The 27,877-nt window shown below is 41.3% G+C and overlaps 1 protein-coding gene and 1 long non-coding RNA gene across 3 annotated transcripts in view; one reads left to right on the top strand and one right to left on the bottom strand.

Annotated features, from left to right (window-relative positions):
• The window catches only part of LOC106048381 (uncharacterized), a 33,844-nt gene extending 30,577 nt beyond the window's left edge, over positions 1-3,267 (top strand). Inside the window, exons 4-5 of the long non-coding RNA XR_010828940.1 lie at positions 1,430-1,643; positions 1,772-3,267. This is a non-coding gene — a long non-coding RNA (uncharacterized lncRNA). The remainder of the gene's footprint in view (positions 1-1,429; positions 1,644-1,771) is intronic.
• LOC106048379 (neuropeptide S receptor) overlaps positions 1-27,877 on the bottom strand; it is a 120,859-nt gene that overhangs the window by 12,821 nt on the left and 80,161 nt on the right. For both annotated transcript variants that reach the window (XM_066991189.1, XM_048075509.2), the window contains 3 exons: positions 6,600-6,703; positions 5,946-6,039; positions 1,008-1,209 (listed from right to left, as the gene is read on the bottom strand). In XM_066991189.1, the coding sequence (XP_066847290.1) occupies positions 1,008-1,209; positions 5,946-6,039; positions 6,600-6,703 (400 nt within the window). The remainder of the gene's footprint in view (positions 1-1,007; positions 1,210-5,945; positions 6,040-6,599; positions 6,704-27,877) is intronic.

The raw sequence follows: 27,877 nt of genomic DNA, 5'->3' as shown, positions 1-27,877 counted from the left end.
AGACCCACTGGAAAAGCAGAATGACCAAGAGAGATGTCTGACAAACATGCAAACAGAGCTCCTCTCTCATAGCCCAAGTAGTTGTCACCAAGGTATGCAGAAAAAAAGGAGTCCCAGCAAGTCATCTTTACCACTAAGAAGGAGAGATTGACATGAAGAAATTCTATCGTAACCTTGATACTGAAAGAGAACATAAGGGAAAGAGAGGTGAAGAATATGTCTTCACTGAGAGCACAAATTACTGCCACCAGCAGCCTTTCAAGGCTGTTAGTTACAAAGCTGCGCTCCTCTTCCACAGGAGTTTTTGACTGCTCATTCCAACCGGTAGCTCCTCAGGGCTAGATCATTTTTGTTTAATGTTGGCTAATGGCAGTACCTGAGAGGAAGGCAATAAATTCACTGATAACCAAGCACAGTTTGGGATATTGGCTGAGCTCAGTTTAAAAGGAGATTCTGCTGCAGATCACCTTTGTTCAAATTTCCCATTACAGAATGGGAAGAATTTCATTTCTTTGTATTTTAGCAGTGTTTGACAGCTTCAGACGTTTAGGGATTTCTTTCTGACCCTGATGAAGAAACACTCTTTTAGTACTATGAAACTTGAGAGCACTTTAAGTTAATTTCAGTTTAATTAGCCTGTGTGGTTTCTGTTCTTTTATTAACACAATGTTTTGTCATAATAGCTAGAATAGATTCATACTGTATTTGTAAAGATATATTTCAAGATATTTCAAGATAATTTCAAAGATATATTTCAAGCCTGAAGCTGCAGAGATAAGTGGACATACTTAGTGATTCAATCCTTGTTCAGAAAGAATGTTCCCAGCTATTAATACTGCATGGAGAGCACCCAGGGCAAGCACAGCGACCCGTGCATTACATGATGCAAACCGAAGCCACTATAAGGCAGGTGTGGAGATGAAACCGTAATGAATGAGTGAAAATAAAGCATTAAGCCGACTGCATGCTTGACAGCTTTCATCATGCACTCCCACCAGCGGGCTTACCTGATAATGATCAGTGGAATGAAGTACACCAGGAAAGCAACCACCGTCATGTAGGGTATCCAGTAGGAGTCATCGGGCCAGAGAGCCCAGCACTGCACTTCCCCATTGGAGAGCTGCCGTTTCCCAAAAATAATCAGAGTCGGTATCGAAAACAGGAAAGAGAGGCTCCAGGCCACTCCAATAAGAACTTTCGCCTGTCTTTCTGTTCAACAGATTCAAATAGACAGTGTTAATGGGGTTGCCAATGAGGCTGTCCCTTTGAAGCAGAACTGAGAGAAAGGTGGGGAGGAGCAGACGGTGTGAAGAAAGGTGTTTTCAGTCTGAAGCCAGTTGGTGCTGAGAAGACTGCAAGGGAGTGTGGGGGTTCGTCTCTTTCTCATGGTAAAAAGTCATTTAGTTATGATTTTTTTCAATATTCTTAGGGCCCATTGAATCTGAAACGCTATGGGAAAGGCATGGATGAGGGTCAGCAAGTCAGAAACCTGAGAAGTAAAACATTCCTCTTGGCCACCAAGGCAACTTCATGAACGAGTGCAAGGGACGACAGGCCTGCCCTGAAGCACGTTCGTATCTGGGCACCGCAAAACAGAAGTCAGTATGGAGACAGACGGAAAAGAAGGAGCCTTTGAGCTACAGGTACCTGAGTAAGGTTGAGACCAGGAAGGGCTACTTAAAATATACCTGGGTTGGAGTGTACTGGATGTACTGGAGGGGGGAAATGTCCTCCTTGGAATGGAAAATTAACATTTTGATGTATCTTGTAGGGAGAAGACTCAAAAAAATATTCCCTCTCAGGAAACAGAAAACACATCTACTTAGGGTGGAAACAAAACTGCACAGCCATCTGCTCTTGACCCCAGCTGCAACTCTACTGCCCCAAGGAGAAGTGATGCTGGAGAGCCCAGGCATGTCCTGCAGTTCCCCATGGCATAGTGGGGACCAAACCCAGCTCCAGTTGATGGACACAAGCCCAACCACGCCAAGGGTGGGCAGCTAACCATGCAACAGGGAAACAGGATTGCGGGCTAGTGCTTGAGTGCTCAGCCCTGCTTTGTTTGCTGCAATAGCCATCCACTAAGAGATCCTGCTGGATTTCATGTTGAGGAATGGAAGTTCAAGGATCCCAAAATACTTGGTAGATTTGGGTTACTGTTTCTACCTTTCTCTTGTCCTCCTCTACTGCCAAATGAAGAAAACCAATAGAAAATCAAATGATGCCCGGTGGCTCCTATGGAATTTTGTAAAAATCAACATGTTGGAGAAAACAGCCCCAAAGATTTAATTTTGACAAATATGTAGCTTTTGGTAAAATCTCTAACTGAAAAGTATGGAGAGGAGGGGCTGATCTGTGGAGTATCAGTGATTCTCAACAGCAGTTATTCCCCCCGCCCCCCGGAGTCATATTGCTACAGAAACAGATGGGGACAAATTTTTGATTTGGGAAGCTTTGGTGCTGAAATACTTTATTGTCCTTCTTGTCTACAAAATACCTGGAGTTGTGTGTGAAACAGAAAATCATTTTAAATTATGTATATCAAGAAGAACATCTTTTCTCCTTGAAGCTCAAAGAGCAATATAAAAGCATGTGGGAGAAGCATTCAAAAAGTAATTTTATGCTTTATAAAACATCACTTGCAAATATTCATTTATCCTGCTCATCTTTAAATGCTACCCACGTTCAGCAAAATACGGTCTTGCTAATCCAGGGCTTAAGGGAACTTTTGTGACATCCACTAAGTGAGAGGGTTAGATTAAGTCTATAAATATTGCACAAGCAGAGGAGAACCATAAAGTTTCCCAAAGCATAACAGAATAAACTTAACAAAAGGAATATTAACAGCTTTACAAAATATCTCCTGACAGAAAATGCTTTTAGGTGGTGAGGAAGCTACTTAAACAACATGCTACAAGCCTCAATGGGGCCCAAGTGTCTATTTATAAGGGGGAAAGGTCATTCTTGGATAATGTATCTTATTTTTTGCACTGTGTAGCTACACCCTTAATTTGAAGTGAAGTGGGCAATTTGTGCTTGGCAAAAGCGTTGTTTTATCTACACGTTTTAAAAAACTTTAGCTGCAATGTTCATTTATTCTTTTTTTAAAACATTCTTTGTATTTGGTAGAAAATGACCTTGCCAGTCTAAAGGGCTTTACAGGCTACTGGTAACATATGGATAATTTTTTTTTTTATTGGGCTAATGTTAATCAGCTGCCTCATAAGCAGGTTTTTTATTATTATTTTTATTTTATTTTTGCAAATGCTCTAGTATGCTCCAAATGCTAGCAAATTCTATAACTAGGGCTATATAAGTTATAGATGGAATAAGTTATAGACAGAATCAAATAAATAACAGATTTCTAATATTCTGTATAATACTCTATATAATATTCTGTATAATATTCTATTCACCCCTGTCAGTATTTTCCTCTAAACATAATATTGCTCTTTATATGGAGAGTTTTCCTTGCTGGAATGGTCAAGATGAACATCCAGCATTAGGAGGAATCTGTCACAAGCTCTTGTACCGACTCTCCTAATGGACCTGTTCATGTCCCCTTCCCTTTTGTTCTGCTTCTTCCATCTGTATATTGCAGCAGTGTTTTTTATGCACATCTGTCTGTTCTCAGCTCCATGTGGAGGAGAAGCACCTTCTGGGGGGAGTTTTGCTCCCTACTGCTATCCTGCTGCAATCCTTTCATCAAGAAAGTGCCATTTCAAAATTAGTTTTTAAGTCTGGAGAGAGCTGTTATGATCTCAATGACCTAATGGACTTGAGCATTTGCACCCCAAAACTGTGCAAGGGACAGTTTCCACCTATTTGGGTTCTGTCTTTTAACTCACAGCTAGTAATTAAACACATATACGTATTTAAAATTGTTTTGACATTTTCTAAACAAAATGATTGACTTTTTTTTCCCCCTGAAATGATATTTCAAGGTTACATTATTTCTAAACAGGGTAAAGATAAATAACTCTTTTGTTTCTTGACTGAAGGATTTTGGGGGATGAGCATTTGATTTTGGAAAGAATATACAAGCGTTTACAAGTGTTATTTTCCACCAGTTGACTCACAATTGTTTTTACCATTTCTTTGTGTCATTACCCATGACAAATTCTTGTAACTCTCTTTGTTCTCCATTTGCAAGACAGCTAAGAGCTGCACACATGGTACCTCTGCTAGGAACAGCCGGGTGCAAAAGGCTAGTGTCTATACATACATATTCCAGGAAGTTTCTGTGGTAAATATGCCTCCTTAGATCATTCTTCTGAATTTACCACTGCCTCCTTTTTCCCATTGAAGATATGCAGGTAGCTGCATGATCTTGGCTCCATGACAAGACATTTGTTGGTGGTACCAGCCCTGCTGGAGGCACGTGGTGCTCATCAAGTCCCCTCTTGCCTCCTGGCATGCCAGATCTTAGCAAATCACCCTGAACCACTTGGGCTCCAGTAAAGGTGATAAGGGGAAGAAGGCATGCTTGTTAATCCTCCTAGGCTTATTATCCCTTTGCTCAGCTCCTGTACGACCCATGTTGACCAGGTGACTTTGGCTGGAGTAATAGTGCAAAGAACATCTTTTGCAATCCATGGGGCACAGGAGGAGTGACCCACGCTGTAGTGGGGCAGGATGAGGTTTGAGATCTCTGAGGATTGCATCCCACCAAGTGTAGGAAGAGTCTGATGGAGAAAAAAAACCTCTTCCAATAAGGGAAAAAGAAAAAGAGCTATTGAATGCAATTTGTTCTTTAACCTTTATCAAATTTTCCGTAGCAGCATCAACAACAAAAGTTCATGGATCAACATCAAAATGGTTGGCAAAAAGTACTGAAAAAAATCTTTACTAAGCCCAGGAGGTAATTTAACAATGTTACTTTTCTCCTATGGTGCCTGAAGAAGAAATATCAGTGGGTCTGTCCGGTAGCTAGCCCTGCTCGGCCAGCAGCCAGTGTTTTAGGTGGTTTATGAACCTTCCCCAGCCCAAGGCTATGGGAGCTGCAGAGCAAAACTGCATCTAAAAACCTACTGATATAAAAACTTGGTATCAATCCTTCCCGCTTTGAAAAAGTCAGTCCGCATGCTGGGGAATATTAGGCTGAACTTCACTCAAGTATTTGAAGTTTTCAGGCCTTAGCATCTGCCAGAGCTGCACCACTGCCTGGGCTGTGTTGGATTCATAGGTTTTTAAGGCCAAAGAGGACCATTATTCTGATCCCCTGAATAGAGCAGACTGTCAAAAATCATCATTATTTGGAAACAAAAATAATATTTCTGTCTGATTGCAATGCATCTTCGAGCCACCATGGCTCTCGTAACCGTACCCCTTCCACCTCACCTGCTATTAATATTTTTCACTCAGTGCAGCATTCTTAAATTCAGACTTTAAGCTCTGTAGGAAAGAACTCACATTCTTTAAATTGTATTGCTAAGCAGACAAGGGGTATTTGAGTGCTGCAAAAATAACAGATGGAATTTCAAAACAGAATAAATATCCAAACTTATTTGCTATAGTTTTCGAAGTTCTCTTATCATATCAATTCTCAATACCATATATTCTCTATCCAAATTTTTTTTTCACGTGAATAGGTAATATAGTTGTTGTATCTCCTACAGACAGCTTAGCTGTACAAGGGTTACCTTTTGCCCATAATACTTTGCTCAAAATGCTGGAAGATAATGAACCCCCTGTACTTTTTAAAATGTCATTTCGTTCTTTGCTAACACAAAGCTTATAAAAAATTGCCAAGGGCTAAGTGCAGCTTAATACATATTGAAGCCACAACTCTTTTGCCATTTGGAGAAATGTAACAGAGTCCAAATATTGCTACAGCAGGAATAAATAATTCATGGCACAAGGTTAATAATTTTGAAAACTTTCTTAGTAAAATGAAACTAGACAATACTATCCACAGCAATAGCAAGACATGGAAATTCTCCTACCTCCTTGCATGAACTTCATTGGATAGACAATGGCATGATACCGGTCTATGCTTAGTGACACGAGGACATAAGTTGAAGCATATAGAAGGACCACCTGGGGCAGAAGGTATAGAAGACAGAAATGAGACACATATATTGCAGAAAATAATGCCAGCTATAGTACCGGTCTAGGGATATTCTAGGAATATATGAAAGCTTTTACGGGAGAAAAGAAAGAAAAAAAGGAGAGGAAAGGAGAGGGAGGGGAGGGGAGGGGAGGGGAGGGGAGGGGAGGGGAGGGGAGGGGAGGGGAGGGAAGGGAAGGGAAGGGAAGGGAAGGGAAGGGAAGGGAAGGGAAGGGAAGGGAAGGGAAGGGAAGGGAAGGGAAGGGAAGGGAAGGGAAGGGAAGGGAAGGGAAGGGAAGGGAAGGGAAGGGAAGGGAAGGGAAGGGAAGGGAAGGGGATGTATTTTCACCCAGATCTTTTTCTGGTCTACAAAATTTAAAGGATTTAATACGTTTTAATTAATCATGTTTAAACTTTAAATGAATACCTTTAGCATTCAGCATTTCTGATGCTATCAAAACGTCTGTACAGCATTTTGTTTGGGTTTATTGCTGTGGGGGCACAAAGCCATGTGAGCTTGGGCGTATAGGGGAGCATGTGGTTCCTGTACCTGTAAGTAGCGGATGACTCTGCAAACGATATCAGGAGCCATGAAATCTCCTGTGTAGCGCCAGATGATGTCAGTCATTATGTTTATGAGTCCCGTGAATGAATCTGCAAAGGAAAGCCACCAAAGCTATGTGAAAAGAAATGCACACAAGGTGCAGTTTAGTCATGGAGGCAAGGAGGATCCTTGGAAAATAGCAGCTCCCCCAGCCTTGAGGGGGATGCTCAAGGAACTGGGAAAACCTGAGAAAGCACTGGAAGTTTGGTGCTTTTTTGGTCTCATTATTTTCTTAATTTGAAGCCTGTCCATTTGGATAGATAAAGTGAGACTGGTGTAAGTGTCAGAGCCTGCAGCTGTGTTTGTGGTGCGGTCAGGGGAGGACTTGTCACTGCCACTGGGGTTGTGGCTCAGGATGGCTGGCATTTAAAGCAGGCTGGATGAGCTGCACCCTAAAAGTGCCTTTTTCTTTCCATTGCTTATAAAAGAATGTGAAGTGACCATCTGAGAGGGCTTCAACAGCCCTAGGCTGGATGTGGACCCTGGTCTACGCTGGCATCTCTACTGAAGATGCCTAAAATTAACTGAGATCAGTTCACCCTTAAATAACAACTTGCTTTTTGTGAATGGAACTACTTAAGAAATCACCCATGGGCATTACTCCCCTGTATACCTAAATGTTTCAGGTCCTTCCACAGAGATGTGGAGGGCCTGATCCTGCAGCACACCAGATATATGCTCCTCCAGTTCACTGCCTCCTCTTAAGACCCCTGAGCTTTTCCATGAGGAGTGGACAAAGTATGATATTGGGAAGGTGTAAGTTAGTGCTTAAGTGTATTGGCTTGTTCTCAGCTGTACCAAATATTGAACTACCTAATGTCTGTTTTACTTCGCTTTTTATTTCACTGCAAAAAGAAATATGTACCTTGTGAAAGCACCCAAGGTGAAATCCAGATGCTGCTGAAATTAGCTGGAGTTCTGTAAGGATTTTATTTGCAAACTTAATTATTTAATAACTAAGCGCACCCTGTCAGCTTAAAGTTAACCTACTTATGTCTGTACTTCTCCTGCAGTCCTCATGCACCAAAATGAACACACCTCAGGCCACCTTTAATTGTTTGAGGAGATCAGAGGAGATATTCCAGTCTTTGTTCTGCTACTTATTGAACAAATGAGCATTTACAGCAATGCAAGTTGTACAAAGGGATTGCAAAAGCTGTTATTGCTCTTGAGCATATTGGCAATATTAAGTCTTGTACTTAAAAGCAGAATAATAAAATCTCTTTCCCTTTAGGACAGGATAAATGTTTTGAGTGCTGTACATAGACACGATGGTGCATCAGTGTAGTGTTGTGCTGCTTACAGTAACACAACACATTGCTCTTCTTGCACAAGTTAACATAAAGGAAAGGAGCAGGCTGGGAAAATATTCTGTGCAATTTGTGAGGAAAAAAAAAAGCTTCAATCCACATTAAAAAAAAAAAATAGAGCAGTGAGGTAAAATGTTTCATTCTGATACCACCATTTTGCACATTTGAGAACTGTCTGTAAAGTTTTATATAATTATATATTATAATTAATCAGAACATTTTGGTTTGAAATGTGTGTTTTTGGAAATCATACATTTCAAAAATTTCAAAACATCTTTTTTTCAAATAGTAAATTGTTTGAACCAATATTTTCATGCAAACAGGTGTGGTTTTGTCAAAATGTGTCTATTTTAATCCCTTTGAAATTCCAGAAATTCTAGACACTTATAGCTGGAAATTGAGATCTCAACTTAATGCTGTAGAAGCAATGATCTGTTTTGCTTTATTGGAAAACTAAGATTTTATTTTTTTCCTGTATCAGTAATCCTTCATCTCCTTTTTCATCCACTCTTGATTTAAAATGAAATTAGAGCAGAAATATTATTGCTGATGCAAGTGAACACAATATTTCCCTACTTGTGGCTTTATCTTATGGCAATTATTTCAATATCTTTCAATTAATTGTTGTTTGTTCTTTCCTCTCCCAGTATTTCCCAATGCTATTTTCTCTCCCTTCTCTCTTCCCTTGCCTCTGGTGGGAGGCTGGGTCAAGGATGACCTCCAGAAGGCCCCTCCAACCAGCATTTCCATGTTCGCAATTCTCACACCTGCTCAAGGCAGCAGGAAATCCTGTTTTGAAACCATGCCTTAAATTTTGCTCATTGATTATAGTCATGGGGGCAATGGATGGCTGTTTCTCTAACGAGTATTACTGGCTTTAAGATTTTATTGAAAAGATTGTAGGTGTCTGTAATTAAGGTGGTCTTTTGAAGAAACCACAGGGTTTTAAAGGGGAAGCATTTTGAAGTGAAATGTATTCTCTAGCAGTGGTTCGAACCCAGCTCTTTCCCTCTCCTTACTCCTGAATTATTGATTCATATTCCTTCTCTCCAGTAATGAAATATTCATCAGTTCAAAGTAATACACATCAATAGAAATTCACCTCAGGATATCCCCCAGTTTTTGACTGTCTGAGCATCTGCCAAGCAGACAGTAAATGGGGGCTCAGCTCCCCTGGGGAGGAGGAGGATGAGCAGTCTGCTCTTTCACCTTCCCATCTTAACGCTCTCTAGGGAACAGAGAGGCAGAAGGGAAGGCCTCACCTCTCACCTTCTCTGTTCTGACCAGCATTTTGTCATCCCTTTCTGACTCACTTGGGAAGTATCTTGGAGGTGCATGAAGGGTCGGCATCCTGGCAGTCTCTGGGAGGCTGGCTGTGATGCTGCCCAAAATCTCACTTCCAGCTAATGCCTACCTCAGCTGTTCAGTTCGCATCCCGAGTGTGTTTTTAAACTGCAGGTGGCCCCTACTTCTCTGGCTCATGTCATGGAGCAAGTGAATGAGCTTTCACTTACAAATGATGCCTGAAGGTGCTCTCCACCTCACGTGCCATGCAGCTGCCAGCCAGCGCTGAGACTACAGGGGGAATTACCCTGCTGAAGTGAACCCCCTGCATGCTCAGTGTGGATGTCAGCTCCATCTCCTTCACTCTACAGATCTGATCCAGCTGCACTGCAGCAGCTGCCAGTGTAATAGCGATAGACTTAAGTACTTTAAAGACAACTCAAAACTCTCTTTCCCTTTAGAGCCCTTGAGCGGGGTTTTCAGGTGACTGCAGAGGCTTTTTAAGCAAGGTTTAAACTTCCCAGCTGCCTTGTGCTGTCAGCCAAAGCTCCTCACACCTGGTGGTGTAATTTCGGAACACTTTGTGCTGGGTTTCTGAGTCTCTGGGAAGTGCGCGGTGGGCACTTGGCAGAGCACGTGTCCCTGGGCACAGCGCGCCTCTGTGTGCCAAAGCAGATGCAGCCATCTGTGCGCGCGCACCAAATTAGTCAGAGTTCTCAATTCCCTTTAATTATGGAAACACTGCCCCACATAACAACCTCATGCCCTCTGAACTACCAAGTACTGGGCCAATTTTTTCCCCTATCATTTTCTCCAACACATCTGTTATTCACTCTCTACCCAGCTAACTGATTACCCCTATACCAAGCATACATGTGAGCTCCACTGATAAAAGCACCATGTTCGCTTCTTGCCCTGAATGTGCCATTCGTCTTTTTCTTGCTTTCTGTGTCCTCCTTCCTACAGTACCACAACAACCCATTGCAAATTTTTATTAGTGGTTTAGGCAATAAATGTACTGGACATTATTCTTATGGCTCATCATAGCCATGATAATTAGGCTTCATATTTTCCATACCTTCACAGCATTGCTTTAGCCTTCACACGCAGCCTAAATCTGCCAGTGCTCTACATCTGAGACACAGATCATGAATTGCCAGCAGAGCTTTAGTCACCGGTGGATGAGTCCTCCTCACCCATGTATCATCTCAGACGCAATTACAGTCATTATCATTATGTCTTGAAAATCCTTATCTATCATGTTATTTGAATTGCTTTTGCTACAGATTAGTGTTTAGACATCAGCTATTTCACTTATGTGATCTCAGCAGATCACAAGTTCACCTCAAGACATGTCACTGGAGTACATCACTGACATCCGAAATGGTAAAAGCTGGGTATCAGGAACCAATGTAGCCAATAATTCACCCTAAGTCTCACTGTCCCTTTTGCTGATAAAGTTCTCACTGATCCCCACTGAGCTGGTGGCTTGCTCCTTAGGTACCAGTGTTCTCTTATTGTTCTTTCATTTCCCAGGCCAAAGGATACCAACCTCTTCCCTAAAAACAGCAGTGATCAGCCTTCATTCATAACTATGTGTGAGTTTGTCATTGCCACTGTTTTCTTAATACTATTTTTTACCTAGAGGCGTTTGTACTGTGGTTCTCTGCATTCAATGCTAGGCAAGAGTGTGACTACAGGTTCATTTAATTCCTCAGAAAAACAGGAGAAAAATCAATTAATGACATATATCCTCTTTTGATAGAAAATAAAAAATACCAGTAAGTGATAATTTTGGACTTTTAACATGATCCAAAAGCGTATTCACAAAATTATGCAAACAGAATGTTTCCTTGCTAAAGAGAAGATAACAGCACTAATGTGATGCAGAGTGTAGCCGTCTGCTGTTGAGAGGAGGTGGAGTTTCCAAAAACATGATTTAAAAGAAAAATTCCGTGAGACTTCAGTAATAAGAAAAAGTAGAGGGAGGCAGGCATGGAGCAGAGGTGGATTTGCCTGGGGTGCAGAGGGAAGAAAAAGGGGCTGTGGGGTTCTGCACACACCAGGCAGGTCTGCAGCCCCTCAGCTCTTTCCTCCCCATCACCACCATGGCCACAGCCAGTCCTCCAAGGCACAACTCGTACTTGCTTTATGAATCTGCCAGTGTTTCTAAAAGCAGCTTTTAACCAGCAATTATTAAAAAGACCAAGAAGCAGTCTGTTTTTCCTCGAGGAGGCTGAACCACACTGAACACAGTGCTGCAGCTTCTGAGAAATTTGGCAGGTGCTGAAACCAGATGTGAAAATTCTAAAGACCCGTTCTTACCCAAGTCTCTCTTGTAGTCAGTAAAATCCCTTTGGATTTTTCTGGGTATAACTGAGTGTGAGACCTTGCTTCTTTGCATTTGAGTATGGGAGCCACTTGATTTATGAGGTTATTGCATAAGCTTGTGTGTTGGGCACTGCCTCGTGTGCCTGAGGAGTATAAAAATGTGAAAATACAACACTGCCCTTGGAGGGACAAATTTGAATGCAGGTTTGCTATCATTTTGAGTGAGACAAATTTTCATAGTAAAAAAAACTGCACTGAGATAGAAGTCCATTATGGAAAACAAATGGAGGTAATTAGCAATCTAGCATGGGAATACGGACATGTTACAACTGCCCCGGTTAATCTTTTTATAGAAATTCATTGAATTGGTGGCATTGCCCAAGGGATATACCTAGTGCAGACTTCAGGATATTTCTTTCATTACAACCAAAGAGTTTAAAACAAAATTCTGTGCTAGCAAGGCTGCAAGAAAATCCCTCCATCATTTGATTATTACTGCTGACACCACTCTTCCCTTAAGTCATTTCCCTTAAAGATGCTGAATGTTTTTCCTGTCAGAAGTGGGGAGCAGATTGCTGGTAAGCTGCCATGGGTTAAAATGCTCCACATGTCATTTCAGCCACAAACTGATCTTTCTTCACCCTGATGAGAGCAGTCCTTTTAAGGTGGATGTGGAGACCCATGACTTTTTGGTGAAGCCAGTAGCTAGTGCCTCTTGCTGAAATTTCATTCCTCTTTTCATGTAATTTACTGAGTGTTCCTCATTGTAGCAAGGGATGTTTTGTTGTGTTTTATTGACAGTACCAGACTGCAGAAGGCACAGCAGCAGTATGGCTTGTAACACAGGTTCCTCCTCAGGGCTGGGCGCTGGCTCATTTTCTGGGGACATCACCATGTGTTCCCATCACCTTCCTGTCCCCAAAGAGAATCAGAGGCAGCAGTTTCCTAGCCCTTGCCTGCCTCTCTATGGAGTGATAGGCCCTTAAAAACAAAAATGTTTTAGAAATGAACCCTAATGCAGCAATAGGGACCTGTCTGTGATATCTGAAGGGACATGGCAGCTGTTGCCAGTCAGATCCCTGTTTAACAGCAGCCATCGCTGCTCTGCCACGGTCGCTCTGTATCACATCGGCTGACATGCAGCCAGCAGTAAGACAGCATGCTGTGAACTAGTCTTGCAAGCCAGAAAAGACTCTTTTTTTCCTTTTCTTTTTTTCCTTTTCTTTTTTTCCTTTTCTTTTTTTCCTTTTCTTTTTTCCTTCTCTTCTCTTCTCTTCTCTCTTCTTCTCTTCTTCTTCTCTTCTCTTCTCTTCTCTTCTTCTTCTCTTCTTCTTCTCTTCTTCTTCTTCTTCTCCTTCTCTTCTTCTTCTTCTTCTTCTTCTTCTTCTTCTTCTTCTTCTTCTTCTTCTTCTTCTTCTTCTTCTCTTCTCTTCTCTTCCTTCCTTCTCTTCTCTTCCTTCCTTCCTTCCTTCCCTTCCTTCCTTCCCTTCCTTCCTTCCTTCCTTCCTTCCTTCCCTTCCTTCCCTTCCTTCCCTTCCTTCCTTCCTTCCTTCCTTCCCTTCCTTCCCTTCCTTCCCTTCCTTCCTTCCTTCCTTCCTTCCCTTCCCTTCCTTCCTTCCTTCCTTCCTTCCTTCCTTCCTTCCCTTCCTTCCTTCCTTCCTTCCTTCCTTCCCTTCCTTCCTTCCTTCCCTTCCCTTCCCTTCCTTCCTTCCTTCCTTCCTTCCTTCCTTCCCTTCCTTCCTTCCTTCCTTCCCTTCCTTCCTTCCTTCCTTCCTTCCTTCCTTCCTTCCTTCCTTCCTTCCTTCCCTTCCCTTCCTTCCTTCCTTCCCTTCCTTCCTTCCTTCCTTCCTTCCTTCCTTCCCTTCCCTTCCCTTCCTTCCTTCCTTCCCTTCCTTCCTTCCTTCCTTCCTTCCTTCCCTTCCCTTCCTTCCTTCCTTCCCTTCCTTCCCTTCCTTCCTTCCTTCCTTCCTTCCTTCCTTCCCTTCCTTCCCTTCCTTCCTTCCTTCCCTTCCTTCCTTCCCTTCCTTCCTTCCCTTCCCTTCCCTTCCTTCCTTCCTTCCTTCCTTCCTTCCTTCCTTCCTTCCTTCCCTTCCCTTCCTTCCCTTCCCTTCCTTCCTTCCTTCCTTCCCTTCCTTCCTTCCTTCCCTTCCCTTCCCTTCCTTCCCTTCCCTTCCTTCCTTCCTTCCCTTCCCTTCCTTCCCTTCCTTCCCTTCCCTTCCCTTCCCTTCCTTCCCTTCCCTTCCCTTCCCTTCCTTCCCTTCCCTTCCTTCCCTTCCCTTCCTTCCTTCCTTCCCTTCCCTTCCCTTCCTCCCCTCCCTCCCTCCCTCCCTCCCCTCCCCTCCCCTCCCTCCCTCCCCTCCCCTCCCTCCCTCCCTCCCCCCCCCTCCCCTCCCCCCTCCCTCCCTCCCCTCCCTCCCCCTCCCCCCCTCCCCCCTCCCCCCTCCCTCCCTCCCCCCTCCCCCCTCCCCCTCCCCTCCCTCCCCCCTCCCCCTCCCCTCCCCCCCTCCCCCCCCCTCCCCCTCCCCCTCCCCCCTCCCTTTCCCTTTTCCCTTTCCCTTTCCCTTTCCTTTCCCTTTCCCTTTCCCTTTCCCTTTCCTTTCCTTTCCTTTCCTTCTTTCCTTTCCTTTCCTTTCCTTTCCTTTCCTTTCCTTTCCTTTCCTTTCCTTTCCTTTCCTTTCCTTTCCTTTCCTTTCCTTTCCTTTCCTTTCCTTTCCTTTCCTTTCCTTTCCTTTCCTTTCCTTTCCTTTCCTTTCCTTTCCTTTCCTTTCCTTTTCCTTTCCTTTTCCTTTCCTTTCCTTTCCTTTCCTTTCCTTTCCTTTCCTTCTTTCCTTTCCTTTCCTTTCCTTTCCTTTCCTTTCCTTTTCAGGGCTAGGGGTGCAAACAATTTAAAATCAAGGTACTTGGGATTCCTGAAGCTGCAGGTTGGCCCCAGCATACCTGAAGAAAAAGGCACAGGACAGGCAGCAGGCTCTGGGCACCTTTAAGACAAGACACCTGTAAGATACCCAAAAGACACTTCTAAAAATGCCTTTGCCCAGTTTTGCAGGCCCCCCACCAGAACTGCAGAGCTTTTGGGCACAGGAGGGTACTTTTTGTGGGCAATCAGCAAGCACTTTGCTTATCTGTGGTGCTTGAACTCATGCAGGCATGTGGCAGACACGGTGTGTGATGCACTGCTACAGCATGTTCTCTGCTTAAGGCCTGGAGCAGAACACAAAATGTAAGAGATGAAACAAAACCCACTTGAAAACCTTTGAGAGGGAGTCTGTTCAGTTACAGCTATGCAGATTTTTTCCAGTGACAGAAGTGATGTTTTGAGGTTTTCTTTCTTTTTCTCTTTTTGTCTCATAGGAAGTGACAGAAAGTTTTGCTGCAGTGGGTGAGCATTTTATTTATTTATTGCATTTCTTACATTTCTGCTCTGAGGTCTCCCACCCTCAAGATGAGGCAGGTAGGATGCTGTAAGGGTGCACACAGTAAGGCTTCAGCCTTGCCCCTGGGCTCATCCAGGTTAAATGATAAAGAGCTGAGAGAAGCTCTTAGGGCACAACATCAACCTCAAAGAAATGGCACTTACAAAAGAGCCAGAGAGCAGATCCCTGACAATTCAAATGCAGTGTGCTGCAGCTGTGAAGGGCATTAAGGTTTTGAGTAATTTGTCTTTTTTAACAAATCTCTTCCTAGGATTCCTTCCAACCCCACTTCCCACAGCTGACAGAAGGCTGGATTGAACCAGCAGTGCTGCTAGGGGGGATTGCGTGGAGCATGGCACCTGGTAAGACGGTGTACAGTGAACAAGAAGGAGGACTTGTCTCATAGTACAAGGTCATCCATGTCTGCAGTGGTTTTGCACCTGGTAAGGTGGTGTACAGTGAACAAGAAGGAGGACTTGGCTCATAGTACAAGGTCATCCATGTCTGCAGTGGTTTTAGGCACTCAGAAAACCTGGTTCCTCACACAAGCGTGAAGAACTGAATTGAGGACTGAATGGAGAAGGGGGATGTGCGGAGCACATGAAGTTGAGAGCTTCAGCCAAGTCCCCGCTTCTCTTCTTATGTTACTTATGCATGTGTAGCCTACAAGGTCACACATTATTTTGTTCAGTGGGAAGTTCTGCACAAAGGGAGGAATTTATTTGAGTGGAACATACAGCATCAGCTGAATGTATTTCCACACTGGGATTTGAGCAGTGAACAAAATTCTGGCAGCCGTTTACACAATAGGTAATGACAAACATTACAAACACCTTAAAGTTTTGTGTTTTATTGGGTCCTTTCAGAATGTCTGTAGGTTTTGAAGTAGGAATCAAGCATCTGCCTAGGTAAATGAACATAAGACTGATGCATGCCTGAATGTTGAAGTCACAGTTAAGCAAGAACAACTGTTTGATCACAAGTATTTAGCTGTTGGGAAAGTATATTTCAAATTCAACCCATTAATTTAACTCCCCTTCTCTCCTTCAGGCAAAGCAGAACAGGTAGAAAGAGTAAAAGCAGCAGGAGGAAAAAAATCTTGCATATAGAATGTTGGTCTCAGTTAATGAAAATGCAGAAGATAACGTCCTACAGATCATCTTGTCTTACCTATGCACTGGAAAACGAGTCTTCTAAAAGGACACAGAAATTACACAGTTTGTAATTAGTCTACTCTTCATTTATGTCAAGTGACGATTGTACCTCTAACATTTTCTGTGAGAAATGTTCTTTCTAGGATAACACGTACCAAACAAGTCCATTTTAATTCTGTCCTTCCCCAGTGTCTTCTACATAGATTCATTTGTTATTTCCTCTGGAGCCCCGTTATTGGTAATTTTTGGCAATGTTTTACTTCAAGTATTTTAAGGACTGCTTATCCATATCTTGATCACAACAGCAGCTGTATGATTTTTCTCATCTAAAAGTTGTGGACTCTCCAGGTAAAAATTTCTGTTGATGTAATTCAGGCATTCTGGTCCCCATTACAATCACTGAACACAAGCACTTATAATCCTTTCCTACTGTCTCAGAAATTGTTGATGTAGCTGTTTTAGTCTAAGTTGGTATGGTAAGGGTAAAGCCCTCTTTTCTTCCTTGCATCAAACTGTAAATCAGATTGCCACGATGTTGAGGCAGTGACCTTGCAAGCTGTAGCTCAATTTTTGTCTAACCGTAGGCTTGCAATTAAAAAGTAGTGGGCCAATATTCATTCTCATTTTTGTACCTCCTTTGTCTCCCCTGGTGTCTGCTGATAACATGAATAAAAACATGCTGGTAAGCTTCCCTGGAGGATTGCCTTGTAAAATCATCATGTGGAAAGGGCAGCACATGAAAAATGTATGCTGAACTGCTTTCCATTAAAAGTATCACAATGCCAGAACACAATGAAGATTATTATGCAGTCTGGATCTCAGTCCTATAACTGGACTCAACTTGGCTGTAGTGGACTTCTGAGCTCTAGGATTTATTAGAACAACTAAGTCTCCATGATGCCACATGTGATATCTTGGATGTGAATTCCATAAATCCTGTTAAACTTTATAAGCACATGGTAACCAGCTATGCAATGAAGTTAAAGGAAGTAACAAAAGTCCCTTAATACATGTCAGCCTAAGTTGTACAAATCGGCAGTCTAGGAAATACCACATGAAAATATCTGGGTGTTCTGTCCTACCGTCCTCTAGAAAGATGGGAAAAAGTCAGTCTAAAGACAGATTCAGAAAAATAAATATCACTACTTTAAAATGCAAGAAGGGAATAGTAAAAAAACCTATGTTCTTAATGTAGCTTTACGTTTTCAATGCTTTCTAGTGCATGTAATGTTTGTTTGTTTGTTTGTTTTTTCCAGTATAATTTCTGTTGGATTGCAACTAGAAATGCTGCAGTACAGATGCTCGACTGAAAGTATTATATTTGTACATTTAATGTCAAAAATGAAGGTCATGTCTTTTAACTGAAGCTAATAAGATCCTAAATTATGATTTTGAGGAAAGCATCATTATTGCAGCCACACTGCTGGCAGCACTGCTGAAATACACATTGTGCTTGTGCAGTCCTCTCTCTTAACATCTACCACCAGCATACAAAGAAGCCAGGTAGAATACTCCAATACTCCACACACCTACTTTAATTTAACAACAGATGTCAAACCTTTATGTAGAGTAACTACAAAATTAGCATCCCGTCTGTCAGATGACAATCCTCTTGTACTTTCAGCAGGGAATCAAACAGGAATCCATATAATTTACAGGCAACCAGGCAACTCATAAATAAATAAATAAATAAATAAACCCACTTTACTCCTTAATGCTAAAACATTGGACCCAAAGGATTGCACACTTTGGCTGCAAGCACCTTTTGTTAAAAACAAAAACAAATGCAGCACAACTGTCATTAGGATTTGAATGTCTAAAGCAGGCTGAAGTAGGAATACCGTAATCAGTCCATCAGGACCACAGAACAATTCTGTAGCTATCAAAACAAGAATTAAGCCTTCCTATAAACCAGCATAAATTGACACAGCAAAAGCAGACTGCTGCCAATGTAAAAAAAAAAATACATAGTTCAGTCTGCTGGCAGCTGAATCTATCTACAAAGCGTATTCAAGTCTACCACTGGGACATGTGAAAGGTTATCAAAACATCAGCCATCCTAATATCTGGTTTTGCTCTGGGGCCCCAAAGTAAACCCCAAGCCTACTTCTTGCCCTTCATGTTTCCCTGTACCACACCATGTGCACCGAATGTGGCAGAAATATAAAAAAAAAACTATTTTCATTGCACTCTGTATTGTCCAAAAATTGGGTTGTTTTGAAGAATGTCATTTAAGAAAAGGTGCACTAAGGAGGACCAACTGATTGCTAGACAGACTTACGGGTGCTCCTATTCCCTTTTCCCAAAGCATGTTACTTATTTAATGTCTTTCAGACATGCTCAGAACTATGTTGAAACAGAACCAATTTTCCACCAGTGTCAAGAGCCTTTGGATGAGATGTGGTTTGTGGTTTGAGGGCTAGGCCTACCAGGACTTTGGTCAAGGTTGCAATCCCAGTCCAAAGTGATTCCCCAGCATGCTAAAAACATAAAAGTAATCAGTCTTTTCAAAAAGTCCAGCTTCTCTTCCTGACCAAAAAGGTCTGGGTATGTTTGAGATGAATATCCAGAGGGTTAGGTTCTCCCTGCATGTAATTCAGTGAGACTGTTGGGTGTAAGGAGTGCAAACAAACAACTCATTTAAAAAGCCAAAACAATTTACTAGTGCCTTTTGCTCATCTTCTTAGTCAGTGGCATCCTGGCAAAGTTCATCTGAAATTGGAATGTTTTCCGAAAGAGTGAATGTATTTATTTACAATTCGCACTGAAAATGTAACTCTGGGAAAAGCTTGATGCAGATCAACGTGACTTTCCCCAGTTCTGGAGCAAAGAATGGTCAGCCAAGGGGGGATGTGAATATTTTATGCCACCTTCTAAGAGAAAAAAAGCAGCATAAACAACAGACTCTATAAATTCAGCAAGCCATTGAATGTATACAGTCACTGTCTTTCTGAGAACATTTTCTGCAAAGTATTGTGGAAAAATTGTCTATTGAAAACAACATTAACCTGCAAAAGCACTTATTTGAAAATGTATTGGTGTACTAATGAGTGGGAGTTTAAGGATATGGAAATATGTCTGAAAACACACAATGCATCTTGCAAGGGCAGGTAGTCCATTTGTTTGTGATATTTCAGGTTGATCAAGTTAGTCCTGAGCAAGAGCAAAATAATTTGTTTGTGACATTATCTGTGCACAATGAGGTCCAATAAAAGAACTCATAAACATTTCCTTCTTCAGATCCCTTCGGATTTATATTGACATTATAAACCACAGAAGGGAAGCATAGAGTTATTTAAAAGCATACCTGTAAGAGGTATAGTTTTAGAAGCACTGCTTCACTGCTTTTTTTTTTTTTTGATGGATCCTCTTGAATTGATTTTTTTCCCAGTCTATTCGTATTAGCTGTGTAGATTGTTCACAAAAATGCAATTGTGCATTGTAATTTCACTTTGATCACAGTCATTTTCTTTCTTGTGTTATCCAAGCTGTCTTCTAAAAAATAGAGCAGTAATGGTATACAGCAATGGATATTGAACTGCTCACAAATCACTCAGGCAGCTCATAAAAACATTAATAAAAGGCAAATGCCCTTCGTGCTCCTAACTTATAAACTACGCAAGTGCTTTAATATGTCTAACACATCGTAATATGTCGAGATGTGCTCTGCTGGAGTTATCACCATGGCTTTCCAGCTGACAGCTTTTCCTCTCCTGTCAGTCACCGGCTGGATTTGACTCTGACTCTGACTTCAGTTCATGATGTTGGTTAGATGTCTCAGTGTGGTTTGCTGGGAAGCTTAGTGACAGGAAGGTGGCACATATAGTTTTCCTGGAGTAATTTCTCACCTCCTACAGAAAGATCCTGTTCAGAGTGTACTGAAGTGTCTCCCTGGTACCAGTGAGTGTCCTCCTCCCAGGCCATGGGGACTAGAGATGCCCCATGCTGGGAAGATGCCCTGGCTCACTGACTAAGCTTTCCCCCAGAACTGGGCATGGAGCTTTAGTTTGTGGATGCATTAAACAGCCTTCCTCCCCTCTCCTGATGTCATCCCCTGATCAGCGGTGTCCATGAATGTAACATTCAGACATCATTTGAGTTTAATCCTTTACCTAGAGAACTGGGAGCTCATCTGAGGATGTGCTTACTCCTAAAATCAGATCCTGTGCAGCTGCTCTACAGCTTTCCCTGTGTAGAGGAGAGCAACAATGCTAGCCACAGCTTTTGAAAGCTGAATGCGCATTGCCAGACCTCACGGCGTGCTGGGGACTCTTTCCATTGTGGCAGCTTCCCTGGGTTTGGTATATTTGTTTCCTCATTGTTGCTTTTGTTTACTGGAAAGTTGCCTCGTCAGGCCAAGCCAGGAACTGGTACATGGCCATTAGTGCTCTAAAATGACCACAGATGTGCTTGTAGGGAGTGAAGAAGCTTCTCCTTGTTGTCTGAAGGACTTCTTGTCTCTCTCCTATTCGCTGGGCATATGATACTACATATTACAAAACCTGCATCATTCTTTAGGCTGGTTTTGATACCTAAGGTTAATGTCAGTGCTTGTGTGGCTGAGCTCAGTTCCCAGTCCATGCAGCCTTTGGATGGATCGAGTCCTGCCTTGGTAAAGTTACCTTTGTCTCTTAGAAAACTGGAGCATTCTCTTCATTTTTTTGTTTATCTTGCCTACTTCTGTTGTAAGCTAAGCATAAAGTTTATACTGCCTATAAGGCCCAGGTTTTGTAGCCTAAGAAGTCTTTCCAAAAATCACAGTTATAAAATGTGATAAATATCTTGGAAGACCTAAGACTTTCATACAGACAAAAAGGACCAGCCTAGCCAGTATCAAATTTTCAACAGATGTATAAATATATATTTTTTTTCTCAGTTGGCATCAAGAGCTTTAAACCAAATAACAATTTCTTTATTAACACATGATTTCCCCTTACTGGCAAATTATTTTTTTCCTACTGGTGTATTAGTGGAATACACTTTCCCTTTGGTAATGACTAAATTGTGTGTGCCTTTGGATATGGTACACACTTACAGTAAGCCATCTCCTGAGTGCAATATATGATTTGAATGTCATTACTTACAGAAAATCCATACTTGAGGTAGCATGCTCTTACATTGTCCCCTAGACACAGTGTAAAACACTTTCATGTTGATTTCTGTCAATCACTCATTCTCCAAGGCCTAAGAAGATGGCCAAAGACACTGTCCCACTCACTCTACAACCAGATCCCTGTTACTTGAGGTACCACATGGCCAAGCAACTCAAAACTTCTGTTCCAATAGGATTTTGCTATGGAAGAGACAAAAAGTGCTTTGGGAGACATCTAAGGAATGTAAAAGGTACCACATTTTGAAAAAAAAAAAAAAAGTTTTAGCTAATTTAATGCATGGTAGGATAATGGTTATTTGGGGTGTACTTGATGAAAGCCATGTATGTGGTGAGGCGATGCTATTTTAGTTAACTTATCAAGCTACAAGGGCTGGCATACCCATGTGGGGAGACCTAGAGACAGTCTTCACTTACAGCCAGGTTGCAAAGGTACAGGACTCACTATTGATTTGTTCATTTTAGAGGCTTAAGTGTTTGAGAGGTATGTTTTTGTAGTATAATATAATGAGAGGACCCTCCAGAGAAAGTAGGTTGATATGCACCTGATGTGTTTGACACTTACTTATTAATATTAGGTTAGATACTTTGCTTTGTGAAGGTTTCACATCGGTAGTTTTCTTTGCTGTGTTGTCTTTTGTGCATTAAAATTTCATGAGAGTTCCTGGCACAGAGCAATGAGATTCGCCACTGATAACTCTTTGAGACTAGAAATGCATGCACTGCACGAGTGGATTAGGGCAGTAGGATAGATTTCATGGGTCCCATGCAGCCAGTACTGTGAGGCTTACTTCATATGGGCCTTACCATTTTGCAAGCCCAGTATTTAAAATGTGTCAGACTTGCTGTCTGTCCACACGTGCTTCTGTCAGGAAAATCCACAAACCCAAACTTCAATTGATTTTGTAAATGAAAGAGGGAAGAGATGACATGACATGTTCCTTTTAGAGATGTGGACAAACCAAGACACTGAAGGAGTCTCCTTTTTCAAGGGTTATGTACAAAGCTAGCCTAAGAAGTGGTGTTACTGACTGGATTCTAGGCTAGGGCTGAAAGAAAGAGTCTCTTTTGCTTTTCAGCCCTTTTAGGGGGGATTTGCTGCTGATTTCCACGAGCGAAGGCCCGTGGCCGTGAAGTTCATTACATACTGAGTAAGGACATTTATACAAGAACATCTCCTTGATTTTTAAATAGTTTGCAACTTTCATTAAAACAAACAAAAAAGACTGAGAGAAGTGACATTTCTTGTATTATTTTGACTTACCAAATATGACTGGACAGAAAATTTCTTAAAGAGCAGTGTGAAATGACAATGTTTAATACGCTGTAACTTACTTTTTGGTCTTAGTAATAACATAGCAGTAACTCCAGCAATCCCGTAACACTTTAGAAAAGCATTGCTTATATTAGTTCTGTCTCTGTAGGAAAGCCATTTTCTAGGAAGAACCTCCATCCCTTGCATATGTGATACCAGTTCCTGTTTTATTTCCTGTCTGTGTGAGTTGTAAAGTGAAAATGGATAGAAATCAGTCCCTTATTCAAGACCGTAAAATATCCATTTATAGAACAACGCCATCATAACATGTAGAGATGTGGTATTCACCTCTATAATTAAGGTTACACTAAAAACTCTATAGATAAATAGCTGCCCTGGCACACCCAGTAGATAGGTTCTGATTTTTGCTATTAATATTATTTCTTCAGTTCATAAATGACTTCAAAAAAATACTTTAACACACCTGTAAATTTTTTATTTTTATTTTTTAAGAAAATATTTGTACTTTTGTTTCTCTCATGTTTCTTCAGGTTCCTGGAGCTACAAAGCAGTTTCCTTGTGCTGAAAAGCTCCTAGTCCCCAGTTCTGGTTTGTCAGCTTTTGTCATGTTTGGATAATATTTTGCCTATTGTTCTCTGCTGCTAGTTTACAAGTAAAGAATAATCACCTTGCAAGGAAAAAAAAAATATATATATATATATATCTGTTCATTATCAGTAAACTCCCAGTCTAAGAAATCAGTGTGATCTACCCACCATTTCTGTTTTTCAGTGCTGTTAGCATAGTTCCTTTAGAAGCAGCAAAAAGTCTGACTTGGAAGTTAAATGCCTGGGGGGTTTTCCAGATGTAATTTCCATTCTATTCTTATTATTCCTGTTCCTATTAAGCAGGTGTTCACCCTTTTCTCTTTCTAGCTACCAGCAGCTTATTTATGCCCTCATATTGAAAATGTCAAATAGGAGTGGTGAAATGTAGTCTACCTGCAAGTTTTTGGATTTCAAAGTTTGTTCTGTGAACCTCAATTTAACACTTTCAAAGTTTTATTTTTTTGTTTTTGGTGTGTATTAAATGTGTGCAGAAACAGAATGAGCTGCTCAAATATGTCCATATTCACCTTGCATCCTTTATTAATTTCATGCTATTCTTTCTGCTAGTGCAGCAGGATATGGCAGCTATCTACATTGCAAAGGTTCTACTCTAAGTTTAGCCATGCAGCCATTGTGTTACCGCACAGGTTTGGAATAACATTTACCACTTAAGCTACATCTTTTTTCCAGACTTTACTTAAGTAAATTGTCTTTTAGGCAGATGCTAGAAAAGTCTGGAGAAATTCCAGGTGGCTGTTTAGAAACACAGATGAGCATAAAGGGATTATTAATGTGTTTTCCATGAGGTAACATATTGATATGCTTTGCTTTAAAAAAAAAAAAAAAAAGTACTGAGAAATACCTTCTCTGCAAAACTATGTACTTGCTGATGTGACTGGAGTCAGAGCCTTTGGAGGTTTTATTCTAGCAGTGGAAGATTAGGTTCTTCATTGTCAAAGAGGAACAGTAATCTTGACACATTTGGTGATGTATGAATGTCAAAGGGATTTATATAGTCAACTTCAGGGGTCTAAATTAGGACTTGAATCCTTCTGTACAGTCAGTGAAGCTTAAACACAGCTCAAAGAGCTTTCCTCTATTGGCTACGGCTGGATCACAGGGAAAGCAGCTTCCTATCTTACATACCTGCAGTGAGGCACCTAAAATAGATGGCATGAATAATCCCTAAAATGAAAACCAGCATGGAAGAATGCAGTAATGAAACTTAATCCACTTATCTCTATGACAGTTATGGCCCATTGTGTTTCCCAGGACTGAAGTTGAGCCTTATGCTTTCCTTTGGTCTTACTCCTCTAAACGCGGCAAGTAGCTAGCAGAGCATTTTTCCTCCCTTATCCCTTCTCATAATGATGCTGTTTAATGCTAAAGATGTGATGACCCCACCAACAGTAACTCCCTCAGGTGAAAAAGGTCACAGGTTAAACTCTGACTCAAAGACCTGAAAATGTATGTTGTCACCAAAATAATCAACTATCTGGCTATAAGAGAAAGAAGGTATATGAAGATATTTGCCAAATTCACATTTCACTAGGCTAAATAGAAAAGTTGCTAAGACCAGAAAATTGTTATTCTTGCTATTTCTTTAAAATATTGCATGGTTGCTCTAGCATACACACTCATCCCACATTGCATTTTTACCTTACAGCCCTCAAAAGTGCTGCAGTCGGCCAGGCAAACCTTTATAATCTCCAGACAGTCCTACTGGTATCAGCAGATCTGTGATGACACAGTAATTTAGCTGCACAGTGTAGGTCTCAGCACAGGGTTAACAAAATTACATTGATGGTGAAAGGGAAAAAAAGCTACTAGCAGAAGTTGGCTGAAAGGAAATGCTTTCATTTCAGTCACATAGAGGTGTAGTCAGGAACAGCATTTTTATGCAAAATTCTGAAAAAAATGCCAGAGCCTTTCAAAATAATATAAATGGTAAATGTGGCTCTCCTACATGGAAATCTGTAGGTGGGGTAGTGGAATGAGGTTTTGGCTGTGTGTCTGTTGAAATGAGAAGACAGTGTCTTTGTACAAAGAAAGGACATCTAAGGTTCATTCATCATTTTTTAATCCTTTCAGAAATGACTTATTACATAGGAAAAGCAATCAGAGTGGCCAAGTCTACCTTAGTTTAAATGTATGATCTGGGGTGAATTTTGAGAGAGAGGATTGTTGCCCGGTGTTCCAATAATTTTGTTATTTCCATTGTGGGAGTATCCAAGGGCCCAGGCTTTTGGGATGATATTTAAAGGCATTCCTGGGTGACTTAGGAACAGAGGTTTGGTGCCTGCTTGTAATTTTAAACATATACGTCCACTGCAAAGGAATAATCACTTTGTCTGGTATTGAATATGTATAGGCATACTGACATTAGTTTTATTTTGTGCTTTAGAGGCAGAGGGTTTTGTAGACTAAAGACTGTTACATACATACAGTTTATATACAGAAAGGCTTACATTCTTTGAACAGGAATCCCCACCTTTACTGAAAATATGTTATGGCTCTACAAAATAAAAGTTAAAAAAAAAAAAGATATTTCTGTCCTGAGAGTGTTATAGTATCTGATATGCTGATGAGACAAAGACATTTCATCGTCATTGCTAAATTTTCAGGCTCCCAGGCGGTCATGTGCAACATGAAAAAAAAAAACCAGCACATTGCTATATCTTTTCCTGAAATTGGTACTGGAACTGGTGGCCAGCTGGGAGAGTGCCTGCTGTCTTGCACTTGCAGAGTGGATACCGTTTATATCAGTGGGCACTTTGAAAATCCCACTCTGAGCAACTATGGATGATGAATATGGGAACAGTCCCCTCCTGGAACATTTTAGTACAGGAAATGCATGATGTACATTAAGCAAATGGCTAAGAAAAGGGTTAAGAGGGTTTGTTCATGAGCTACCCTTGCCTGTGAGGACCTGAGAGCACTGTCTGAAGCTATGCTGCAGTGTGTTTTTTGCTACCTGGAACAGATCTGAGGACCACTGCTCAGACACAACAGCCTGGAAAATGCTGGTTTAAGGATGTCTGCCTAGAGGTCTGTGATTACATTAATTATAAACCATGAATCACGGACATCTTGTTCCTGCATTTGTAAGATTAAAGTAGCCTATATAAATAACAGTCATTACAAGGTTTTTAAGTGGATGACCATTCTTGCTTCCAGTAGCAAATTTGGAGAGATCATTATCTTTATATTTCCACTAATGGGAGGGACATTTCATTCTGCTGTCAGGGATACAACACTTCAGCTTTTTTTACGTCTGTGCCAGCACTACTTTTTCCTACTGCAGTGGTCTGCAATTGACAGAGTCACAGCAAACGGCAAAACAGCAAATATTGTTTCCAGCCCTGGACTCTCCAGTGAGCAATTAAGAAGATATCTAAAAATACAGTCAGAGAGCAGGAGGCAAAATTTAGAGGCCACAGGCTTAGTCCAGGGCTGGTTAAAAACACTGAGTTTGATTCAGAATTGGAAGCAAAAACAGAATTAGTTTTCAGCAAATTTACAGCACATTTCTACACTCTCAGGGAGTGTCCCACCTCTACAAAAGCCACCCTGAAGGGTATTAACTAGACTGTTTTTCAGAGTGCCATATTCTAGAACAAAACTCTGGCTACTGCGTCAAGAGCAGCCCCATCACTGTTTCTTTGTCTTTCCTTGCATGCTTCCTTGACTCTGATTCTCTTACCCATCTACTTAGAAGGCAAATGCAATCCAGCTGCCTTGCACCTCGGTACTACTGCCAGTCATCCAAAGTCACCTTCTTCCACCTGTCTTGAGGGAGCACAAGATCTTTTCAGTGAAAGTTCATTCTGCACCAAAGGCAGTTTCTTTTACTTTAAACTTGTAAGGAAGTTGTATAACTAGGCCGTTTGTTGCTATTATATATTTCACTGTTTTTCCGACACTACTGGTCTGGATTAGAGCAGTATATTTTCAGGATGCCAAGTTCTGTCTGCCAGACCTGTAGCCTCATGATTTCACCTCTGAAACATGGGATCATCTTTGTTTTCCATGACGATTTTCCTTTGTATGACCAAACAATGTGAAATGAAGGTCTATATTCTCCCTAAGAGACTGTCTTCTCCTTCATACAAAGCTGCTTTCTGTCTCTCACTTTCGGTGCTAAAGCTCACTTTTGGTTTCCTTGCCTAACTTCTGGGGGTATTCCACTTTTTACCCCATCTAATTCAGGATTGGGTTTGGAGACATCAGAATAGATACACATACATAAATATTCCTGGCTGTCCACACAAGAAACCTAAGAGTATAGTAAAACTGGAATTGTGTATCATCAGTGCCCAAGATGACTTATTATGATCTAGGGCACTATGACTCGCCTTCAGATCTTATTTAGAAATCAAAGGAGAATATGAGAATATGAGGTTTTGCTAGGTGGCATTGAATTGCCAGGACTAGCAATGGATATCCGGTATGGTTTCCCATGTGCTGCTATGAGGTGTTGCATGTGATGACGTCACCACATTTATCTTATCCTGCATTATGTCTCAGCTTGGGGGGGGTAACTTCTTCCAAATCTTCTTTTCAGCAGGTAGAATACTTTCTTAACATAAAAGACAACAACAACAACAACAGCAAAAAAAAAAAAAACAACAAAAAAAACCAGACACCTCTAATTTTTACTCAGTCTTCATGTTTTTCCAAAAATATAAGCAGAAAATAGGAGTGTGAAAAGAGGAGAAAACCACAGAATTCTGGGGATTGCTGGAATAAACTCTCTTTC

This window comes from Anser cygnoides, chromosome 2 (genome assembly GCF_040182565.1).
Source record: "Anser cygnoides isolate HZ-2024a breed goose chromosome 2, Taihu_goose_T2T_genome, whole genome shotgun sequence".
NCBI lineage: Eukaryota > Metazoa > Chordata > Aves > Anseriformes > Anatidae > Anser > Anser cygnoides.
This window is presented reverse-complemented; position numbering and strand designations above follow the sequence as displayed.